Source organism: Penicillium daleae (genome assembly GCF_028827525.1).
Source record: "Penicillium daleae strain IBT 16125 chromosome Unknown utg000009l_segment0_segment0, whole genome shotgun sequence".
Lineage (NCBI taxonomy): Eukaryota > Fungi > Ascomycota > Eurotiomycetes > Eurotiales > Aspergillaceae > Penicillium > Penicillium daleae.
Genome location: NW_026623157.1, coordinates 1,970,165 through 1,994,379, shown reverse-complemented (window position 1 = coordinate 1,994,379; position 24,215 = coordinate 1,970,165). Strand labels below are relative to the sequence as shown.

Sequence of the window (24,215 nt, the reverse complement as noted above, 5' to 3'; positions counted from 1 at the left end):
ACTAGATCCACTCAGCGTGGCGTCTCCAACCCTTCATCATCTAGATCCGAATCTATGCAAGGAAGATACATGGGGGATCCTGAAATTGCCAGTTGCCCCCAGCGGTGTCCTACTATTGGGGCTAATGGAAAGGTGTCTTGCCTGTATTACTGTAATCTCGGCCTCCTTTCGAGGCAATGTGCCCAACATGCGCTGTACCTATTGGTACCTATGGTACGTGTACATCCGTATACTGCGCGGCGACGTTTGTGAACGAGCTGGAGCATGGCCATGCATCTGTAGTCCCGATGACCGATGGCGTAACTATTTTGGTCGATAGGCTGGGAAAAATGAACCCTCAGTTCTTTTAAAATATCTGAGACTATCCGACTTCGCGGGCCACTCCATGCGAGATAGCCTTCGTCCTTTTACTTGGATTTTTTTTCTTAATTGGTTCCTTCCCCAATCCAATCCTAATTAAAGGCCCTCCACACAATTTTGTGTGCCTCTGTCGATCCGCTCTTGTTCTTGATCGAACTAACACGACGAAGCTCCCTTCTTCCATCGCTATCGTACGGCCAAAAGTCCAGACCGACCTCTAGCATTTTGTCCCCTCGCATTCTTCTATTCGACAGCATAGCATTCAGCATTTATTTTTACGATTACCAGAAACCATCATTATGGTTAATAATTCTCACTGCTATCTGCCTCGGTTCACTCCGGCGGTCGACGGGCCTAAACGCCCGGTTTCGATGAAGACGAGACCGACGCCTTCCCAACATGCGCAGTTATTAACCGCGTGGCACGAAAGGCGACTGGAATTGGTATTGCAGGCCACCTGGGCGATGGTTCTGCACTACTATATCCGATCCGAGGATATCTGCTTTGGCTATCAACACATTGACGGCGACTCTATTTCCTCTCGACACCCTGTACAGCGGTCGAGTATCGCCAACCTGTCAGCCTTTCGGCTGGCAATCAACGAGAACGACTCCATTCAGGCAATTGTAGATAAAGTACGGGAGTACGATGGACTCGACTCGCAGCTTGGAGGTGTGGGAAGTGACGAGGGCGCTTCCGAGGGGGGCTACTTGCCTTTCAACACCATCCTGATGTTGCGCACATATCGCAAGGCGAGCGATACACCCTCCTCGCCGCTTTCTCAACAACCAATTTTGGCAACCGCTCTCCCCGACCAGGTACGTGTCTTCCGTCTTCTTTCTGCTGGTTGTTTTCCTGGTCGGCTTCTTGCAAATGCTGGTCCCATAGGACGCCAGCCCAATTTTGCATGCTTGCGTGTCAGGAAATTATATTTGCTAACCTCAGGTTGCATTGCTTATAGTGCCAAGTCCGCCTCCATGTGAAGGTGTTGCGCCGGGATATCAACATCTTCCTCGAATGGCGAAATGGGGACATGTCCGGGGAGCAGATGAAGAGCGTTGCCCATATTTTCGAGCAGATGCTTCCTCAAGCACTTTCGCCCGGGAACACCGCTATTAGCCAGCTTAATTTGTTCTCCGAGAATGACTTGCAGCGCATCCGCCAGTGGAATTCGCATACTCCTGAAATGTACAATCGCACCATCCACGATGCTATTCATGACCAGGCCCTTAGCGGCCCTCATCGAGAGGCTGTGAGCGCTTGGGATGGAAGTTTGACGTATGTTGAGCTCGATGCATTGGCTTCAAAGCTCGCGTCTCATCTGCGTACGCAGGGCGTTGGCCCAGAAGTGCGCGTTGCGCTTTGCTTTGATAAATCGGTGAGTTCTGCCCTGGTTTTATTGTTGTTATCGTCATTGTTCCAGAAATACCATGCAATTCCGTGCAGAAGTATATCCTGGACTGTGTGGGAGGAATCTGTGTGTGATATTGTGATGAAGCGGGCGCTGACAGCTGCAAGAAATGGAACATCGTTGCCATGCTGGGCGTGATGAAGGCGGGCGGCGCCTTCGTCCCATTGGATCCGACCCACCCAACCTCGCGATTGCAACGTTTAATCGAGTCTGTTAAGGCAACGGTGGTGTTGTGCTCTCCATCGCGTGAGGAGGTTCTTCGACCCATTGCGAACACATTGATTCCCCTCTGCGCCGATACTCTGGAAGGACTATCGGACCCTGTAGAAGATGTCGACCTTGCATCGGGTGTCACTAGCAAGAATGCCGCCTATGTCCTGTTCACTTCCGGGTCCACGGGAGAGCCTAAGGTATGTTTTGAATTCCTTCCCGCCGTGAAACGTGGACAGAAGAGATAGAGTTATTGTGGGAAACTGAGATTTGCGAATCGCAAGCATTGACGATGGTTCTGTAGGGCACTTTGTTGGAGCATCGAGCGTTCTTGTCCAGCGCAATGGTGCATGGCCCTGGCCTGCATGTCTTCCGTGACACACGAGCCCTTCACTTTGCGGCTCACACCTTTGACGCTAGCTTGGCCGAGACACTGACACCCCTGATCCACGGTGCATGTGTGTGTATTCCTAGCGAGGAGGAGCGATTGAATGACATTGTCGGCTTCATCAATGAGCACCGAGTCAACCAAGCATGCTTCACCCCGTCATTCATCGGCTTTATTGAAATCGACAGTGTGCCGGGATTGCAAAGTCTTGTTCTGGCCGGTGAGGCAATGTCGCAGTCCCAACTGGCCACATGGTCCAGAATCAAACTGGTCAATGGTTATGGCCCTACCGAGGCCAGTGTCGCATCTGTGCTGAATTCAAATGTTACACCTACTACCGATTGCAAAGATATCGGCCTGCCTGTTGGAGTTCGCTCTTGGGTAGTTGATCCTGAAAATCATGACGAACTCGTTCCCGTAGGCTGCCCTGGTGAATTACTTCTTGAAGGTCCTACGCTCGCCCGTTGTTATGTGAATAACCCAGAGAAGACAAACGAGTCTTTCATCTACGATCCTGCCTGGGTCAAGCTCGATGCTGGAAGGGGGTCTAAGCGCAGATTTTACAAGACGGGTGACTTGGTGAGGTACAACTCCGACACTGGCGCTCTCAACTACGTCGGTCGCAAAGACACCCAGGTCAAGGTTCATGGGCAGCGAATCGAACTGGGCGAAATCGAGAACCAATTGAACAAGGACATTCTCGTTACGCATTGCTCTGTGTTCTTTCCCAAGTCCGGTTTCTCCAAAGGCAGGCTCGCAGCCGTCATTTCATCTGCTGGGCTCCTCCCAGAACAATCAGATAGGGACTTGAAGCCCTTGCGTTTAATATCGTCGAGCCAAAAATCGAAAATCGTACCGCAACTTCGCGAACGACTATCCACACGGCTACCCACGTATATGGTCCCTTCGGTCTGGCTGTGTGTAGAAGCTATGCCGCTGCTACCATCTGGAAAGCTTGATAGAAAAGGGATCGCAAGCTGGGTGGCCAACTTGGAGCAGGATCCTGATATTATAGAGACTGGTTCAGGCTTTCAGCCTTCAGGGGAGTTGTCTCAACCTGCTAACGAGAAGGAGGAGGCACTGGTCTCCGTGTTTAGCCGTGTTCTGAATATCCCTCAGAACCATGTCAGTTTGAATGAGAGCTTCCTCGCCATGGGTGGTGACTCCATTGCCGCTATGACTTGTATCGGTATGTGCAAGAAGCGGGGCCTTGCTCTATCCGTTCAGGAAGTCTTACGCAGCAAGTCGATTCGGGATTTGGCATCGCGGGTTCGAGCCATTGATCATTCGACCACATATCAGGAAGCTGTCGACGAACCATTTGAACTCTCCCCCATTCAGATTCTTCACTTTGGTGTCCGCAAGGAAGGTCAGGGTCATTTCAACCAAGGAATTCTTACCCGCCTCAGCAAGCCCGTCAACGAAGGTATCCTACGCCAGGCGATTGAAACACTCATCTCGCGTCATTCGATGCTCCGCGCTCGGTTCAATGATTCTGGATCTGCAACGGCTTCGATGCAGCGCATCACTCAAGATGTGAAGGGTTCGTTCAGGCTTCGAACCAACAGTGTAAACAGCATTGAAGAAACGAAAGCCTTTATCGGCAGCAGTCAAGGTTGCATCAACGCATTTTCTGGGCCTCTGTTGGCTGCTGATTACTTTCGTGTCCAGGGACAAGAATCGTGCCATGTGTTGTCCATGACTGCTCATCATCTTGTGGTTGACATCGTTTCGTGGAGGATCATCCTCGAAGATCTGGAAGACTTGCTTGTCAACCCTGGCAAGACGACCAGCGAGAATGGATCTCTGCCTTTTCAGACCTGGTGCAAGTTGCAGGAGGAACATTGCAATAACTTGATTAAAGAAGGAAAGGCTGCTACCGATCAACTACCCGCTATCGACTTTGGTTATTGGGGATTGAACAACAGCCAGACGACATACGGCGATGTGGACTGCGCGTCCTTCGAGATTGATGCCACCCGCTCTAACACGATCATGATGGGATGCCACAAAGCTTTGAACACAGAGCCCATTGATTTGTTCCTGGCAGCTATGCTCCACTCATTTGGAAAGTCCTTCACGGACCGATCATTACCTACTATCTACAACGAAGGACATGGTAGAGAGGCCTGGGATCCATCAATCGACATTTCACACACTGTCGGCTGGTTCACTATTCTGCAACCAATCTTCGTCTCCGACTACAAGCCGGGTAGCGCCATCGATACGCTCATCCAGGTCAAGGATCTACGTCGTCGAGTCTCCGACAACGGTCGCGCGGACTTTGCCAGCCGTGTGCTTCAACTCGAGGGCAAAGATAGTGGTCGCCACCCCCACCCATTCGAGATGTCTTTCAACTACGTCGGTCAGCACCGCGACCTTCAGAGAACGGACGGACTCTTCCAGCTTGTGGATCAAATGGCTGGCGAAGCGGGTCAAGGTAGTGATGCTGCTGATTTTGGACGGGATACTCCTCGTTTCGGGTTATTTGAGATTTCAGCTATGGTCGTTGCTGGCAGGATCCGGTTTACTTTCTCTTTCAACAAGTTCATCCTGCATCAGAAACGCATTCATGACTGGGTATCCAGCTGCCACCACCAACTGGTTTCTCTCTCTGAGAAATTGATGGCAATGTCACCCCGCTTCACGCTGAGCACATTCCCTATGCTTTCATTGAACTATGAGAGCCTGGACAAGATGCTCGCCCAGAAGCTGCCGGCACTAGGCGTCAGCTCGCCTAATATGATTGAAGATATCTATCCATGCTCTCGCATGCAGCAGGGTATTCTTCTTGGTCGAACTCGAGATAGCTCGTACTACGCCGTGCATGACACATTCGAGGTCCGCGGCACTGGAGCGACCAAGCCAAACATGGATCGTTTGGTTGAGGCCTGGGGGCAAGTCGTGTCTCGTCATGCCATGTTCCGGACCATCTTTGCAGAGAACCTCACTCCTCGGGATCCGTTCTGCCAAGTTGTGTTGAAGGAGTACAATATCTCGCCAGTCATTCTACAGTCTTCCAGCGAAAAAGATGTATTAGCTACCTTTGATGCTCAGACACCCAAGGACTACAGCGAGATTGCCCCTGCATACAGGTTCAGCATTTGTCAGACCCCAAGCGGCAAGCTCTTCTGTCGCATCGAGCTTAGCCACGCTGCCATGGACGGCAACTCAATTTCTATCCTCATGCGAGATATGCAGCTGGCCTATGTCGGTAGACTCGAGGAGAGCCGGCGACCATTGTTCAAGGATTACTTGAGGTATCTGCTGGATGCCCCGAACGAGGCTAGCATTCAGTATTGGTGCCCGTACCTTTCTGGGGCCAGGCCGTCTCTCTTCCCCACTCTGACGGATGGCAATAAGCCCGTCGAGAAGAGTCTTCGATCCGTTCCCGTCAACTTTGGCTCTCTGAATCAGTTGCAGAGTGTCTGCGAGAAGAAAGGAATAACCCTGTCCAATGCTTTTAATGCCGCTTGGGGTCTCACTCTGCGTCTGTTCTGTGGCTCTGATGATGTGAGCTTCAGTTACATGGCTTCCCTTCGAGATGTGGCAGTCGATGGAGTTCAATGGGTTGTTGGTCCTGTCATAAATCTCATGATCTGCCGCATGAAGATCTCCGGCGACTCGCTTCTCACGGATGTTCTTGAGCAAATCCAGAATGACTACGTGGAGAGCCTCCCCTATAGACACACCTCTCTCATCGACATCCAGCATGCACTCAAGCTGTCTGATGCTAACCTGTTCAATTCCGGTGTCTCCTACCGCCGCCTTCCTGGTGCGAAGGATGCGGTCGGCAGCGATATCGAGTTTGTGGAGGTAGGGGCCATCCATGATCCAGCCGAGTTCCCAATTTTCGTCAACATTGAGGCGATGGATACCAAAGCTAGGATTGAACTGAATTACTGGACGACAAACCTCTCCGATGCCCAAGCCGCCAACGTTGCAAACACATATGTCCGTTGCCTTGAGGGCATTTTGACCAACTGTGACAACCAGATCGGCCAGCTTGACTGTTCCAGCGACCTGAATAAGGCCCAAATCCAATCCTGGAATAGAAAGAGTCCTAAATACGTTGATCGCTGTACCTATGAGGGGGTCCAGAAGATGGCCAAGCAAAAACCAGACTCGCTGGCAATCGCTGCTTGGGATGGAAACCTCACTTATTCCAAATTGGACCAGTACTCGTCAAGGCTTGCCAGCTACCTGGTCACGTTTGGAGTTGGTCCTGGAAGCCTGATTCCAACGTGCTTCGAAAAATCCGTCTGGAACACTGTTGCCATGCTAGCTGTCATGAAGGCGGGTGGAGGCTGTATTCCTGTCGATGGCTCAAAGACCATGGGTCTCATTGAGAAATGGGTCGTCGACAATGTCGTACAGGTTGCTCTTGCTTCTCCTGAGAAGTCTCAGACCCTTGAGGATACTATCCCATATGTCATTCCGGTCAGCGAATCTCTCCTAGAGTATCTGAACGACGAGCCGCTTCCATTGACGGCTGGTCGGTCTGACCCGGCCTATGTTGCCTTCACCTCTGGCACTTCACGCCGTGCTCGTGGGGTCGTGCTCGAACATGGTACAATTATGACACGCGCTGAGACTTTTGCCTCTTCCCTCGGCATCTCTGACTCCTCTAGGACCCTGCAGTTCGCTGCTCACACGTCTGACCTGTTTTTACTAGAGACCATGGGAACTTTCAGTCGTGGGGGTTGTCTCTGCATTCCGGCTGAGGTTGACCCAGTCAATCTCGCTGCTTCTATGAGTGTTCTGAACGCTAACCTGGCTTGCATCACCCCCACAGTGGCAAGCTTTATGGATCCCAAGGATGTTCCTAATCTCAAAACCGTGGCATTTATGGGAGAACCTGCATCTGAAAAGCTGTTGCAGAACTGGGCATCCGAGGATCTCCAGGTCCACCTTCTATATGGTAACACGGAGGCTTCTTCGGCATTCATGCACTGCAAGGTTGTCGGCCAGAGGACAAAAGCTTGCATTGGATCATCAATCTCTAGTTTCTCCTGGGTTGTTGATCCGTCCAACCACAACGCTCTTGTTCCTGTTGGTGCCATTGGTGAACTGGCCATTGAGGGCCCAGTTGTTGCTCGTGGCTACCTTGCTGGCACCAAGGATGGAGAGTCCGAGTTCTTTGAGAAGCCAGCTTGGATCTCTGCTTTCCCCGGCGGCAAGAATCGCAAGTTCCTCAAGACCGGTGATCTTGTTCGATATAACACTGATGGCTCTCTGGTCTTCCTTGGTCGAAAGAGTGCTCCCGGCATGTCTTCTGAACGCATGATTATTCAAAATGCTTTGAATGAGTTCCTCGGGCCTCAACGAATGTCTGTCATCGACAACTTACCCTTGGCTGGAAATCCTTCAGATAGCATTGTTGCCTTCATTGGATCATCCAGATCGACAACAGCAGCCCCTGACGAGCAGGTTATTCTGAAGTCTGCGCCGGAGTTAAAGTCCGTTATCGCCTCGCTGCACACTCATCTGTCCACCAAACTCCCTGCTAACAAGGTTCCGAGTACCTATGTTCCTGTTTCCATCTTCCCCTTGACTCCTTTCGGTAAGCTAAACTTCCAGACCCTGAGAGCCGAGCTTCAAGCTCTTCCCGACAGCGTGAAGGGATCATTCAACTGCAGGAAGTGGATTGATGCCGGGTCGGAAAATCGCGCATCGTTTGGATCTGGTGTCTCAAACAACCACCTCGACTTCTGGAAAGAGTATCTGGCCGACGTAGAGCCATGCAATTTCCCGCCTATTTCTCACGTCACTACCAATGCGGAACGTTCGACCAGGACTCTCAACAAACAGACGCAGAAGATGCATGCATTCAGCAAGATGTCTGGTGTTTCGGTGGAGACATTGTTTCAAACTGCCTGGGGTATTGTCCTGCGATGCTACACTGGCTGCGACGATGTCTGCTTTGGCTTCTCCACGGAATCAGATGCACAATGTATCTCTATCTGCCGCCTTATTTTGAACAACGAGCGCAGATTGGAAGACACATTGCAGGAGTCCAAGACCCAGTTTGAAAAGGGTCGCGAGAACTTTGCTGATCTTGCCATCATCAAGCATCACCTCGGTCTCGACAACTCTAGTCTCTTCAATACACTGCTTACCTACCGCACTGCCTCCTCTCTGCCTCAAGGTGATGCTGGTGACTCAAATACAGTCAAGAACTACAAGATCGCTGTCGCAGCGGTTGTTTCTAGCACTGTCGCTGAAATCCACTTCACCTACTCCGCCGATACCCTTACGTCCGCTCAAACAAGCCACATAATTGATGCATTCGACCATATTTTGAATGATATGATGTCCTCGAGCCCCCGTCATCGCACTATCGGCGATTTGGATCTCTTCCCTGAACGATCCTGCCGCCAAATTCGTGACTGGAATGCCGCCCTTCCGCCAAGAATGGACAGGTGCGCGGACGAGCTCATCCAACAGCAAGCCCTTCTTCATCCCCGGGCCGAAGCCATCTGCTCGTGGGACAAGAACTTCTCGTACGGTCAATTGGAAATTGTTGCCAGCCGCCTTGGCCGCTTTTTGACAAACTCGGGGGTGGGGCCCGAAGTATTTGTTGTTTTGTGTTTCGAGAAGTCAGCTTGGGCCGTTGTCGCTCAGCTGGCTGTTCTCAAAGCTGGAGGCGCATTTGTCTCAATCGATCCCTCCCATCCTGATTCTCGTTTACAAATGCTAATTGATGAGATTGGTACTGATCTCGTCCTCTGTTCATCTTCCCTTCAGCCAAAGCTTGCGAAGCTGTGCAAGAAGGCTTTTGGTGTCTCTCAAAACTCAATCTCCCAGCTCCCCGAATCCCCCCTTGCTCTTCCTGGTGCCCGTCCCAACCCTCAAAATGCCGCCTATGCTATATTTACCTCTGGTACGACCGGAAAGCCCAAGGCTACTGTGGTCGAGCATGTTGCATTGAGTACGACTGCTATCGCTATGATGGACGCTCTTCACATGAACTCAGGCACTCGTGCGCTTCAATTCTCCAACTACACCTTTGACGTCAGTGTTCTCGAAATCATGATGACATTGATGACTGGTGGATGTGTTTGTGTGCCAAGCGAAGAAGAAAGAATGAACAACCTGGGTGGTGCCATCCGACGTATGGAAGCTAACTACATGTCCTCGCCGCCTGCAATTGTCAACACTCTGGAGCCCAAGACCGTTCCAACCCTGAAGACGATCATCACTGGCGGTGAAAAGATGCCCGCTAACCACATTGATCGCTGGCATGATCGGTTCGTCATCAACGCGTACGGTCCGTCTGAAGCTACTGTCGTTGCAACAGTCGGCGTGAAGGTCGACTGGGACGGGAATCGTGTCAATGATGACCCAACCTCCATCGGTACGGCAGCCAACTGCAGAGTCTGGATCGTTGATCCGAACAACTATAACCGCCTGCTCCCTGTCGGTTCTGTCGGCGAGATGCTCCTTGAAGGCAGTAACATTGCGCGTGAATACCTTGGTAACCCAGAAAAGACCAAAGCGGCTTTCGTTGACGACCCGGCTTGGAGCCACCAAAATGGGCTGCTTGGGCTGTTCAAGCGCAAAGATCGCATGTACCGTACCGGCGATCTTGTTCGCTACAACAGCGATGGTACTCTTGCGTTCATCTCCCGCAAGGACACTCAAATCAAGTTCAATGGCCAGCGGATTGAACTCGAGGAGATTGAACACCAGTGCGTCCGCTGCCTTCCTGAAGGCTCCCAAGTTGCCGTGGACGTGGTTGTCCCTCAAGAGCGAACCGTGGCCAAGGGTCTTGCGGCTTTCTTCACCGTCCATGATGAGGACTCCTTCCAAGGTGGCAGCACCGATCAGTTCACCCCAACTATACCTGGCGCTGATCCTCTGCTTCTGCCAATTTCTGTGTCCAATATGGATGCTGTTCAGAAGCTGAAGAGCTCATTACCAGACCATTTGCCTCAGAGCATGATGCCTCGCCTCTTCTTCCCGCTACGAAACTTACCGTTTACATCGTCTGCTAAGATCGATCGCCGCAGACTCCGTGCCATGGTGCAGACCCTGTCCAAGGAGGCTCTCAAGTCTTACATCACTTTAAATGTCTCGGCTCCGACCGAAGAGGCCTCTACTGACGGGATCGACGCCAAGCTCCGCGATCTTTGGGAGAAGACCCTTGACCTTGAGGCCGGGTCGGTTACTAACCAAGACAGCTTCTTTGCGCTGGGTGGTGATTCCTTCTCCGCCATGAACCTTGTGGGTGCTGCCCAGGTGCAAGGAATTTCGCTCAATGTCGCGACCATCTTCAAGACCCCTGTTTTGATCGACATGGCAAAGAGCTGCTCCGAATCCACTGCAACTCCCACTTCCAAGCCAGTTGCTCTTAAGCCCTTCTCGCTCCTCCCACTATCCGTCGATCTCGATAACCTCTTGGAAGAAGTGACCGAAAACTGCGCTGTGCCCAAGGATGAAATCTTGGATGTATACCCTTGCAGTGCCGTCCAGGAAGGTCTCTTGACAATGTCCATCAAACACCACGGTGCCTACGTTGCGCAGCCAGCCTTCCGCTTGGCTCATGGTGCCGACCTCAACCGATTCAAGGCTGCCTGGCAACAGACAGTGGCAGACTTGGACGTTCTCCGCACCAGGATTGTCCACACCGAAGCGATGAACTTCGCACAGGTCATCGTCAAAGATACACCTATTGACTGGGTGCATGCCGAGTCTTTTGATGAGTTGCCCAATGATATCATAGACCTTCCCAAGCACAACGGTGCACCTTTGGCAGGGTATGCAATCGTTCAACCTCGCCAATCTTCAACTTGCTACTTTGTTTGGTCAGTTCACCATGCTCTTTATGACGGCTGGAGCATTCCCCTCGTGTACCGCAGACTCGAGGAGAACTACAAGGCTCTACAAAACAAGATTCCCGCGACTTCATATGGGCTCTTCATTGAATATCTCAGCAAGAAGAATATGGAAGAATCCGATGCATTCTGGAACCGCTATCTCGCTAACTTGTCTGCTACTCCATTCCCCCAGAACAAGAATTCTGTGCCAGATGCCATTCGTGCTGGAAACACCCAGTACCACACCATGGAGATTTCGCGACCGGCAAACAGTGTTGACTTCACACTTCCGGTGCTTCTTCGCGCAGCCTGGGCCATCGTGGTCTCAACTCATACTGGGACTGGTGATGTCTGCTTTGGCGAGACTTTGTCCGGTCGTAACATCGACCTGCCTGGCGTGGGCGACATTGCGGGACCTGTGCTTTCCACCGTTCCCACCCGCATCACGGTTGATCAGGAGATGCCCATTATCCAGTATCTCGACATGATTCATCAATCCACCACCGACATGATTCCTCACCTGCATGCTGGCCTCCAGCGTATCCGTTCACTCAACAATGACACGTCTGCCGGCTGTGGTTTCCAAAACCTGTTGGTCATCCAGCCCACTGAGGGCGAGCTGGACCATAATATTTGGATTGATGAGAAACGGGAAACCAGCGAGGACTTCTTCACTCACCCGCTTGTCATCGAATGTGGCATTTCCAAGACCCGTATCTCTTTCACTGTTCATCATGATGAGCTAGTCATCAATGGCTGGCAGAGCAAACACCTCGCGGAGCAATTTGGTCATGTGCTGAGCCAGCTCATGTCAACCCTGAAGACAAGCTCTAACAAGCTTGCGGAGCTGGAGGTTGTCAGCCCCGAGGACAAGTTGGAGATCGCTCGCTGGAACCAACGTGAAATTCCATCGGTCGAACGCTGTGTCCATGACTTCATTCATGACAAGTGTCTGGAGACACCAAATGCACCTGCAGTCTGTGCGTGGGATGGCGAGCTTACCTATAGGGAATTCTGGGACCTCGCGTCTTCGTTCGCCAACTACCTTGTTTCTCGTGGTGTTGGCCCGGAGGTGTTTGTCCCTGTGTGTCTTGACAAATCTGCTTGGGCAATGGTCACACTCATCAGTATCCTGATCGCTGGCGGTGGCTACGTTCCCTTGGACCCTCATCATCCCGTTTCCCGACACGAAGAGATTTTGAAAGATGTCGGCGCCAATATGATTCTCTGCACGCCCAACTACACGAACAGATACACCCGTGTTGTTAAGACAGTCATCCCAATCAGCAAGGACACGCTGAAGGCGTACGGATCTCTCAATGTCAATGCCAGAAACCGCACGAAAGTCCAACCTTCGAACATGGCCTACACACTTTTCACTTCTGGCTCTACCGGACGCGCCAAGGGTATCGTCGTCGAGCATCGCAACGCAGTCAGCAGCATTATGGCATTTGCTCCAATGACTCTGATGAGGCCCCAGTCGCGAGTCTTTCAATTTGCTTCTCTCACATTCGACGCCGCAATCATGGAGACATTGGCGATCTTGATGGTTGGTGGCTGCATATGTGTTCCAAGTGAGGACGAGCGCTTGAACGACGTCGCTGGTGCTATCCGCCGCTTGAATGTCACTTGGACCTTCCTCACGCCGTCCATTGCAAGCATCATCGAGCCATCTTCCGTCCCCTCGCTGGAAATCCTCATCGTCGGTGGTGAGAAGATGTCCCAGGAAGTCATCACCAAGTGGGCCAATGTCCTTCATTTGATGAATGGCTACGGTCCTACGGAAACCGTTGTTTTTGCTGTGGTCGATACCGCTGTCGCCACCAGCCGCGACCCGGCTCGCATCGGTTATGGTATCCCTTGCACTTTGACCTGGATTGTTGACGCTGAGAACCATGACCGCCTTGCACCACTTGGCGCTGTCGGCGAGCTCGCACTTGAAGGCCCAGCCTTGGCCAGGGAATACCTCAAAAATCCCGAGAAGAATGCGGAGTCTTTCATCATGGATCCCGCGTGGGTAAAGGACTTCAAGTCCTCTATTCCGTCGCCCCGACGAATCTACAAGACTGGTGATCTTTGCTATTACAACCCTGACGGCTCCATTGAATACATTAGCCGCAAGGATCACCAAGTCAAACTCCACGGACAGCGCATGGAACTCGGCGAAATTGAACACAGGCTTTCTGAACATGAGGCCGTTCGCCATGCAATTGTGATTCTGCCCAAGACTGGGCCTCTGAAGCAGCGACTTGTGACCGTGATGTCGGCAAACCGGATCGCTGCCGACAACAAGCTGATTTCCGACAAGCCGTGTGAGCTTCTCAGCGAAGAGGAATTTGATACCAAGGGTCTCTCTATTCTTGTCGAGGTGCAGAAGCGCCTTGAAGCCCAACTGCCTGTCTACATGGTTCCTCAGACTTGGGCTCTGATCAAAAAGCTACCCATGCTTGTTTCTGGCAAACTCGATCGGAAGAAGATCTCCGCCTGGCTCGAGAACATTGACGACGACTCCTACGAGCGCATCATGCAAGATTTCGACCGCATGAAGCGTGGCGTGACAGAGAAGCCACAGCCAGAGCAGGAGAAAACCGGCTCCCTCAAGATCATTCGCGAGATTTTTGCGCAGGTCCTCAACATCTCCTTACAGAAGGTCAATGTCGACCGCTCTTTTGTCAGCTTGGGTAGGTTTTCAATGCCTCCGAGTCTCAATCCAAATAATTATTCACACTAACAAATTCATCCAGGCGGTGACAGTATTACCGGAATGGCCGTGATATCCCGAGCGCGAAAGCAGGGCCTCATTGTCACATTGAATGACATCCTGCAGTCCAAGTCTGTCAAGGAACTTGCCCAAGTTGCCACTGTCAAGGCTCCCGCCGCCACTCAGCCGCAGGAGAAATCTGGGGAAGGATTTGGACTGTCCCCCGTTCAAATGCTCTACATGCAGTCTTCGACATCTTTCAAAGGTTTGGCTCGATTCAACCAAAGCCTCACTGTGCGAATCGCCAGACGTGTTGAAGGGGAAGTTCTTCGCAGGGCCATCAAGGCTGTGACTAGCCAGCATTCCATGTTGCAGGCTCGCTTCATCAAGGTGAAGAACGGTATCTGGGAACAGAGAACCGGCAGAGTGTGTACAAGATCTGTCTTATTTCTCAGGGAGATACTAATAATACCACACAGGAAATTGATACTTCCTACCGATTCCGCGTGCACTCTGTGAGCGACACTCGCGCAATGGTCCCAAAGATTGCCGAGAGCCAGTCCTGCCTGGATCCGCTCAATGGCCCAATTTTTGCTGCCGATCTGTTCAATCTTCGCAGTGGCGGCCAAGTTCTCTTCCTTGTCGCACATCATCTATGTGTCGACATGGTGTCTTGGCGAATCATTCTCCAGGATCTTGAAGAGCTTGTCGTTTCCGGCTCACTGTCTGATGAAAAGGCCTTATCCTTCCAAAGCTGGTGCGCTATGCAGCTAGAACACGCGAAGACCCATGATGATTATCTCGGTATCCCTTTCACTCCAGAGAGGTCGAACATGGGCTACTGGGGCATGGCCAATACTACCAATCGGTACGGTGACCTAAAGATGGAGTCCTTCACTCTGAGTGAAGATACCACTGGGTTCCTTCTCAACGATTGCCATGACGTATTTGGAACCGAGACTGTGGACATTTTGCTTGCCGCAGTCGTTCACTCATTCAGATTGATTTTCACCGACAGAAAGATTCCGACAATCTACAACGAAGGCCACGGTCGTGAGCCTTGGGACCCAAGCATCGATCTTTCTAGAACCGTTGGTTGGTTTACAACCATGACTCCTCTGCTTATTGACGGAAAACAAGGTGAGCAATGTTTCTTCTCCGTCACGGAATCTGAATACGGCCTCTTTCTTACCTAAATTTGCAGGAACTATTCTTGATACTATCAAGCGTGTCAAAGACACACGACGCAAGTTCACGGACAATGGCCGCCCCTACTTTGCCAAGAGTCTTCTTGCATCCGACCAACAGTCATCTGATGATTTCCAAGTGCCTTTGGAAATTCTCTTCAACTACCTTGGAAAACTCCAGCAGCTGGAGCGAGCTGATTCTCTCTTCCGCCATCAGGGTAGTGTCTTCGACAGCTCGGACTTTGCCGTCGCGGGTGACATGGGCCCCGAAACAGACCGATTCGCTCTCTTCGAACTCTCTGCCATTGTCGTGAAAGAGCGTCTGAACGTATCATTTGCGTACAACGGCAAGATGTCTCGAGAACCCCAAATCCGCCGCTGGATCTTACAGTGCAAGCAAACACTCGAGAAAGAAATGTCTATTCTGAGAAATGCCACCCCAGAACCCACTCTCAGTGACTATCCTCAGCTGCCCATCAACTACAATGGTCTCCAGATCCTTACCAACAGCACTTTCAAAAAGCTCAGCATTCGAAGCAAGTCCGAAGTGAAGGATATTTATCCATGCTCACCGATGCAGGAAGGTCTTTTGCTCAGCCAGCTGCGTGATTCTAGCGCCTACATGTTCCACACCATTTTTGAGATCAAAGATGCTCGCTCCGGAAAGGTTGATGCTGAAAGACTGGCTCGTTCATGGCAGATGCTCGTAGATCGTCACCCAGTTCTCAGAACCATCTTCATTGACAGCAACTACAGTGGCGGATCCTTTGACCAGCTTGTTCTCCAGAAGCTGACTGACTGTGTGCTTCGTGTTGAGTGCCTTGACTCACAAGTCGAGGACAAGCTGAAGGCCATCTGCCTCCATGATCTCAACGCCATGCGGCCAGCCAAGCTGTCACATCAGTTCACAGTCTGTAAAACTATCAGCAGACGCGTGCTGGTTAAACTTGAAATCAACCACGCTATTATCGATGGCGGTGGCGTTGATGTCCTACTCCGTGATCTGGCCCTGGCTTACGATCGTCGCCTGCCTGAAGGTCAAGGTCCCAAATTCAGCGAGTACATTCGCTACATCAGAACACAAAGCCAGGATGTCGCGCTTGATCACTGGAAGGAATATCTTGGCGGCGTACGTCCTTGCCACATTTCTCCTGCAGATGGTATCCAAGCAAAGCGTGAGCTTAAGGGCATTTTGATGGACTTCACTCGATACCCTGAACTTTTGAACTTTTGCGAGCAGGCTTCTGTTACCCTGGCGAATCTGACTTTGTCTGCTTGGGCGATTGTTCTCCGGGAGGTTACTCGTTCCGATGATGTCTGTTTTGGATACTTGTCTGCCGGTCGCGATGCGCCCGTCAACGGCATCCAGGACATGGTTGGCATTTTCATCAACATGCTCTGCTGCAGGGTGAAATTTTCTGGTCACCAGTCCCTCGCCGATGTCTCTAAGAAAGTCAACAACGATTATATTCGCAGCATTCCTCACCAAAGCTGCTCTCTCGCCAGTATTCAGCATGAACTTGGGTGGCAGGGCCAGTCCCTTTTCAACACTACTCTATCCATCCAGAACCACACTGTCGCGGGTGGTAACAAGGAGAAAGGTCTCACCTTTGATCTGCAACATGCCCACGACCCAAGTGAGGTAAGTTTCAACGGAATGTTTCCTTGATAATAATTCAAGGTGCTGATACTATTACTACAGTATGCTATCACAGTGAACGTCGATATCTCTCGAGGTGCAGAAGGCATCATGTTGCGCTACTGGAATGACATGGTGAGCGATGACCAAGCACAGGGCTTGGTAAACAGTATTGCAAAGGTGTTCACCAGCTTCATTGAGGCGCCATCTTCAAAAATTTCGTCCTTGAAGTTGGAGAACAGTATTTTAGAGGAACAGGATTCGGAATGGACCAAGTCTCAGTCTACTCTGAATGAGAAAGTGAAGTCAGGTATCGAAGGTCTGGACAGCGCTGCGATTCAAAAGATTATTGACAACCGTGTGCATGAGATTATTGGACAGATGCTGAGAGATGGAAAGTTGATGGTGCCCCATATGCGACCAGAGAGCTTCTCTGGCTATGGGCACCCTGATGATGGAGTGGATTCTCCATACCCACTGGAGGATGGTATTCAAGGAGCCGATGATTCGGGCGTTTGCTCTGCGACATCACGATCAAGCGAGGAGGGATTGCTGGCAGATCTTGAGAGAAGATTATGGACTCTATGGAGCACTGCCTTGGGCTTGTCGCCTAATGTTGTGCGACACCAGGACAGTTTCTTCAAACTGGGCGGTGACAGTATCACTGCAATGAAGATGGTTAGCGCTGCACGCGAGGACGGTTTGGTTCTTACTGTTGCAGATGTTTTCAACAACCCAGTTTTCGAGGACATGCTCGCGACTGTTCGGGCGGCTAATGTCACCCAGCAAATGTTAGATGTCGATCTGAAGCCTGCTCATAAGGACACCGACTCTTTCACGGACAGCAAACCGACAACACTCGCACCGACCCCGTCTTCCGAAAGCATTTCTGTCCTCAGGCCCGTCAAAGCTGTGGATGATGCCTCCGTGCAGACCGGGATCTGTCCTAAGATAGGTGTTTTCAAGGGTGGTATTGCGGATGTCCTTCCTGTGACCGACTTCCAGGCCATGTCCCTCACTGCAACCCTGTTCAAGTCACGATGGATGTTGAACTATTTCTTCCTGGAAGGCAACGGACCTCTAGACCTACGCCGCCTCCGCGAGAGCTGCTTAAAGGTTGTTGATGCGTTCGATATTCTGCGGACCGTTTTCGTTTGCTTCCACGACCAATTCTTCCAGGTCGTGCTCCGCAAGATTCGTCCCAGCATTTTTGTTTACGAGACCGATCGTGGGATGGATGAGTTTACCATGAGCCTGCAGCAGCGTGACCGTGATTATGGCCCTCGCGAAGGAGAGCAGTACGTACAATTCTACGTGGTCAAGAAGAAGAACAGTGATGAACACCGTATCATGATTCGTCTTTCTCACACCCAGTACGACGGTGTGTGTCTTTCCAAGATCATGTCTGCCATCAAGCTTGGATACGAGGGCAGCCCTCTCCCTCCTGTGACTCCTTACGCCAGCTACCTGCGTCAACTCCCCGGTACAATCGGTCCGGATCATTACAATCACTGGTCCAAGCTCTTGAAGGACTCGCAAATGACGCAGGTTGTGCGCCGCAAGGGAACTTCCATGTTCCAAAATGTGGGTGCTTTCACTGAAATTCGGAGGAACATTGAGATCCCTCCCACGGCACTTGGAAACGTCACCGTTGCAACTGTTATGCAGGCGGCCTGGGCCATCACCCTGGCAAAGCTGTCTGCCCAGTCCGATGTGGTCTTTGGTCTGACAATTAGCGGTCGCAACGCAACTGTTCCGGGTATCGAGACTACCGTTGGCCCTTGTGTCAACGTCATTCCAGTACGCGTCAAGTTTGATGAGAAATGGACTGGACTTGGACTTTTCCGTTATCTTCAAGATCAGCAAGTCTCGAATATGCCCTTTGAGTCTCTTGGCTTCCGAGAGATCATTAAGCAGTGCACTGACTGGCCTGCATGGACATATTTCACTACCTCAGTATTCCACCAGAACGTTGACTACGAGGGCTCCCTTGAACTAGACAACACAAAGTATCGCATGGGCGGTGCCGGCGTCAACGACAACTTTGCGGACTTGACTCTGGTTTCTCGTCCCGCAGATGATCGCAGCCTGAGTGTCACTCTTGGATACTCTGAGAAGGGACCTATCATTCCAGCCTTTGCAACCAAGGTCCTCGACATGGTCTGCGAAATTGCACTGTCCCTCGTCGCAAACCCTTCCACTGCCCTGCCATCGCCAAGCATGCTGCGCTCCCTCCCACCTCAGGTAGTCGACGACCTGCCCCGATCCTCAGATGAGCATTTCCTCAGCGCTCACCTCAAGTCCCGCTCCATCGCTGAATTGCTTGTACACTCTGACATCCTATCCCGCTCGTGGCATCAAGTCTTACCAAACCGTGCTTCTACTTCCACAACTGCTTCAGATACTGGTGACAAACCCACCCACCAAGCTGCTTTCCAGCTTGACTCATCATTCTTCGATCTTGGTGGCGACATCTTCAACATGGCCCAACTCACATGGCTCCTTGAGCAAGAAGGTCTCAAAGTTCGCCTCGAGGATCTTCTTGAGCATCCTTCTTTCCTTGGGCAGATGGCTGTCCTGGCCTTGCACAATGCAAAGCACCAGGATGATTTCCCTCCTGAGTTTGCTGCTGGCACAGCCTCACCTGATCCTGTCGCCACAACTCGCGTCGAAAAGAGAAAGACTTGGGAGAAGGCCATGATGATCGCCCGCAAACTGACGCGCAGGAACAACATGGTTTCAAGCCATGCCTGATAGTCGGATAGCATCATGATGACTCTATACGTTTCAAAGACCTACGAGCACAAAACCACGTCCGGGTCACCCTCACCCCAACAAAAAAAAAAAAAAGGAGCAACTTCCCACGGGAAGCTTGCAAAACACAAAAATAGTCCATCGTTGGATATTCCATATTTTCCTTTGTCCCCTTCATGTTTATGTGTTTGATGACCCATTCTTTTGTCTCGAAAAACATTCGCATTTTTCCTATGTTCACATTATGCTCAACTGGCGTCGGATTGGGATAGATGGATCTGGGGTCGATGTCTGTGTTGTTACTCTCATCATAGCGATTCGTTTCCGATAATATCGGTTTCACAATTATGTCTCTCGTATTGCCATACCATGTTATCTAATATAATGGAACTTATATGTACTAAACATCGTCTCCAGCATCATAAGAGGATCCCAAATTGTAGCTATCCCGTAGAGATGCACATCATTAAGAGCAGCAAAAAAATAGAATATAACCGGAAATCCTAGTTCTGAACTACGATGTCTTGGGCCAACAGCGACCTGGTCATGAGACCAAACGATTCTCTTCAAGGAAATGCTCTTTCTATGCTGGGCCAGAAATTGTGGAATTCCAGTACAGCAATTATTGCACATTTCGCTAGTCTTTCAGAGCCAATCAACTACCTCTCATCGGAAACAACCTTCTCTATACATGTGAGCTATGCAGCTGCTTCTGACCAACAACCCTCATCAATCTCAATGGCGGAGAATTTCCCTCCTGACAAAGGCGACGATGCTCTTCGATCAGCTTCCTGGCCCTCGTTGACGCCGCATCGTCATCAACAACCTGGCCAGATCGCAATAAAAGGTTCGCATAGAGCGTTTCAATGATTGCCGCAAGCCGTTGCTCCGTGTCAAGACGGAGACTGCTATCGTTCTCAGAGCTATAGGTCAACCGGGTGACGTCCAAGAAACCAGCTGCTATGCATTCGTCGCGGACCTTGGCCGATGCTTGGAAACATTTCCCTTCAGCTTTGAGCGAGGAATCGAAACATCTTCGAATCTCCCAGATGACCGGGTTTTTGTTTGAGATGTATGTTTCTTCGTCGATTTCTTCCCACTGTACATAGCCCCCTGGTTCTGATGGGGGGTTAGAGCTGAAACATCACAGCGAGTTGCTTTGTACCAGGGAGACATTGATGTGAGCTACTTACTAAGAATGGCTTTGACGTTTGAGATAGCAGCCTGGTAATCAGATTCGTCGATAGCAGCAACCAATAGGCGCACATGGACTAGATCATATCGGTTTAAGTGTTCTTTTGGAAACGGCTTTGTGATATCGTGGACCGAGAACTCGATGAGGCCCGAGTCTGTGGGGAATTGATCGAGCGAGATGTCGAAGCCATGGTAATAACGATTGACTCGAGCGGATGTCTCTAATTCTCGCGCGACATCCTTCAGCCAGATGCTTATTAGATTGAGTTAGCTGTCAAAAAGATTGGACGAGAAAGGGACGTCGGTCTTACCCAGTTCCAGTGGCAATATCTGCAACAGAAAGTATTTCTTCTTTGGGAATTGATGGGTGAATCAGACTATCTTCGGTTATTTTCTTGAGCAAGTCGTGCTGTTTGTCAAGCCTAGATGTTGCGATGGACCATTAATTAGATGGATGTCTATGGCTTCATATTTGAAATTCGAAACAGCGTCTCTACCGTTCTGATTCTTTCGGGCTTCTTCCAAAAACGTATTTCTCATGAGTATGAAGCATGCCGAGAGTTGTGTTAGGAAAAGAGTAAAGAAGTCGAAAAAGACTCGTAGTAGTAGCCTGCTCTCAGTAACTGATGGGAATTCAAAAGCAGTGGAGCCGGAACCGAAGGAATTCGGTCCATGTAGGGAGCGGAGAGGTACTTATAGGTAGGATTGCCCAGAAGAATTATCGCACGCTTGAATATCCCCAGGAGAAATCATCCGAAGACCCCCAATGATGTGGCACCCCCTCCTTCCCACGCTCAGATCTTGTGAAAAGTGCCGAAAGGCCCTCTCAACTCCCTTCTCTCCAGCAAACGAGTCAGATCAATCGGTATATCCGAATCAATGAGCGATCACCCCTCAGCTGATGACTATCTTGCTGGAATATCAAGGAATCCAGACAGTAAGTCAATTTGTTCGCCATTCGCGTGAGTCTTTCCTCTCCAGCATCGGATATACTTCCCATGCTCGTAAGCTTCTCCAGACAACGCCACACCTACACTCTCGGGTTAGCGTCGTTACACTGCATACATACTGCAAGCTAGCCAGCCACATCACGTTTCTCATCGCGCATAATTTCCATTCCTGGTGCTGCTTCTCAGTCGGAGTTTGTCCTGATTGATGAGTGAGGAGGTGATTGGGTGTTGTTATCAGAAATGCTATGCATGCAACGTGGGCTGCTGGGATCTTACTATTTTGGAAGTGGCGGTATGAAGTGTTTGTCTGATGCTTCCGAATCAGAGTCACAAATTAAGCTCAGTATCGAACGGTAAAGGGATTAATATCATGAAGTTCAAATAAGAAAACTTTTATCATTAATCGCGTATGTGCAAAATGCTGATATAGGCACAATCCAAACCAATCCTTCCAACGCGACCAATCTCAAATAATTATAGTAAATGCAAGGGTATCTATCTAACATCTGGCTAGTATGACCGGACCAACGAGCACGAAATTAACATGCAATGCAAGAAAACATATACACAAGGACGATGACAACAGAGCTATTGGTCACGGTAGTCTAAAGAGACCCACGCGACCACTTTCCCCGCGCTCGAATCCGTCTTCCATACGTATAGAAAAGATACGGAATGGGGATTAGAGCAATGGAGACAAAGCCCAGGACACTAGCTGCCCATGGCACACCAAGGTTATGAAACATGGCGCTGGTGAAGAGCGGGAAGCAGCCCGCAAATAAAGAGCGCAAGAAAGTATTTGCAGCAATCGCGCTAGCAGAGGTTTGCTGGAAGGTGTCGATCAGGTAGTTCAGTGCAGCCTGGAAGATAGTGAAGAAGCCGAAGCCCATCATGACGGCGCCGATAATGGGACCTATCCAGTGGATGTGTTTGGGACTTGCCCAGCCAAAGACGAACATGCCCGCTGCGAAAACGACAGAGCCGAGCATCATAGGTGGCAGTCTTGCCTCGGGGACTGCGCGGTTATTGTTTGCCTTGAAGCGTTTGAGGTAGAAGCGCTGGTTGGATAAGTTGATCGCAGCGCCGATGAGGATGCCAACTAGGTAGGCGAGGAAAGGTAGAGCGCCGACGACTTGATTCCATCCACGGATTTCTTGGAAGACGATGGGGAATGCTGCTAGACTGAGGTAGAGGATACCGTAGACGAAGGAGGCGTATAATGCCACGAGGAAGCAGATGGGTGTCGCGAGGAGCTGGAAGGGTCGGACGAGGTACTTGTTGCCCAGTTCTTTGAGGGTCACGTCCCACTCTTCGTGTCGAGCGTGGAGAGCCCAGTTTCCGCTTTCAAAGCGAAGTCTTTGAGCCTTATAGACTAGAAGGACTGGTGGGTAACTTTCATCAATGAAGATGAGGTCAAGAAGGAGGAAGAACATCATCATGATGCCGGTAATCTAAGAGACATTAGAAGGGCAGAGAGAGATACAGGAGCAAAGGAGACCCACATATTCAGTCCATCGCCAGTGGAGGTAGCTCTGAACAATGGCACCACCGACAATAGGACCCAGGACCGGACCACCGACAACAGCCATGGCGTATCCGACGATCGCAGCGCCGCGCTGTTCAGGTGTCCAGATATCACTTAGAACACCACCAGTATTGGTGACTGGTGCCGAGCCAAAAAAGCCCGTGAAGAATCGGGTCAACATGATCGTCTGCAGGTCCTTTGCAGTTGCAGTACCGAACGACATAATCGCTGCAACGAAGTAGGGAGCGAGCACAGCCGGTTTGCGACCATACACCTCGGACAGCGGTGCCCATACGAGGGGACCCAGACCCAAACCGAATAGTAGCAGTGAAGTTCCCAGTGTCGAAACTTCCATGGAAACGCCAAACTCGTGAGCGACTTGTTCTTGGCCCGTGGAGTAACTATAGATCTCTGTTTAGTACTTTATCGCGAACACACTTCAAAGCTCTCTCTTACACAGAACTAGCCCATGTCGCACCTGTGATTGATAACAACAGTTAGTACTTGCCCGCTGGCCAGATTCAATTGGAGGTTAAAGTGGAGAAGTCTAATTCAACATACCCATCGTCGTCAACCCATATAACACCGTCGTAGTAGCCTTCTTCCCAAAACTCCAATTCAATGGTCTATACGGATCATCCGGGCCTTCAAAATCCACAATAACATCCGGACTCGTCTTCGTATGCGTCAACGGATGCGTAAACTTGGCTGTCTGCCCCGGATCTCGACTGCGAATGCGCGACACGACCGATTGCGCACGCTGTTCGAACACAGAGAGCCCCGATGCCGCTGTGGTTTGTTTCTCTAGTGGCAGGGCGGCCTGTCCGTTTTCCTCGTCGGCATGGTGGTCCGTATCGAGTGACTCGATGTCCGCGGATGAGGTGGTTGAGAGGTGATCGTCCTCTGTTTGCTCGGGCATGACTGGTTCATGCGCACGAGTGCGACACACAATGTTACTATCGAAGGGACTTGATTAAGAATGAAAAAAAAAAAGTAAAAGCGCGATAAAAGAAAAAAAGATGTCTGCGACAAGAACTCCGACACCGAGCGCGGGGATAAGGAATTGCCCGCCGTTGA

General features: G+C 50.8%; 3 protein-coding genes across 3 annotated transcripts; 1 reads left to right on the top strand and 2 right to left on the bottom strand.

The window, feature by feature from the left end:
• Positions 1–659: 659 nt before the first annotated feature.
• Positions 660–19,469, top strand: nrps1 (uncharacterized protein; the record flags this gene model as incomplete). Its single annotated transcript, XM_056915246.1, has 8 exons — positions 660–1,178; positions 1,322–1,738; positions 1,879–2,181; positions 2,286–13,869; positions 13,933–14,315; positions 14,369–15,029; positions 15,094–16,718; positions 16,779–19,469. 8 exons carry the CDS (start codon positions 660–662, stop codon positions 19,467–19,469), a joined length of 18,183 nt encoding a protein of 6,060 aa, XP_056760000.1.
• Positions 19,470–20,154: 685 nt separating this feature from the next.
• N7458_011863 (class I SAM-dependent methyltransferase) lies at positions 20,155–21,216 on the bottom strand (the record flags this gene model as incomplete). Its single annotated transcript, XM_056915245.1, has 4 exons — positions 20,155–20,588; positions 20,663–20,916; positions 20,975–21,085; positions 21,161–21,216. 4 exons carry the CDS (start codon positions 21,214–21,216, stop codon positions 20,155–20,157), a joined length of 855 nt encoding a protein of 284 aa, XP_056759999.1.
• A 1,002-nt stretch (positions 21,217–22,218) lies between these two features.
• On the bottom strand, positions 22,219–24,057 carry N7458_011862 (MFS transporter; the record flags this gene model as incomplete). The annotated part of the gene is made up of 4 exons (XM_056915244.1): positions 22,219–23,064; positions 23,116–23,539; positions 23,595–23,616; positions 23,700–24,057. The coding sequence occupies 4 exons, from the start codon at positions 24,055–24,057 to the stop codon at positions 22,219–22,221; spliced, it is 1,650 nt and encodes a 549-aa protein (XP_056759998.1).
• Between the last annotated feature and the right edge of the window lie 158 nt (positions 24,058–24,215).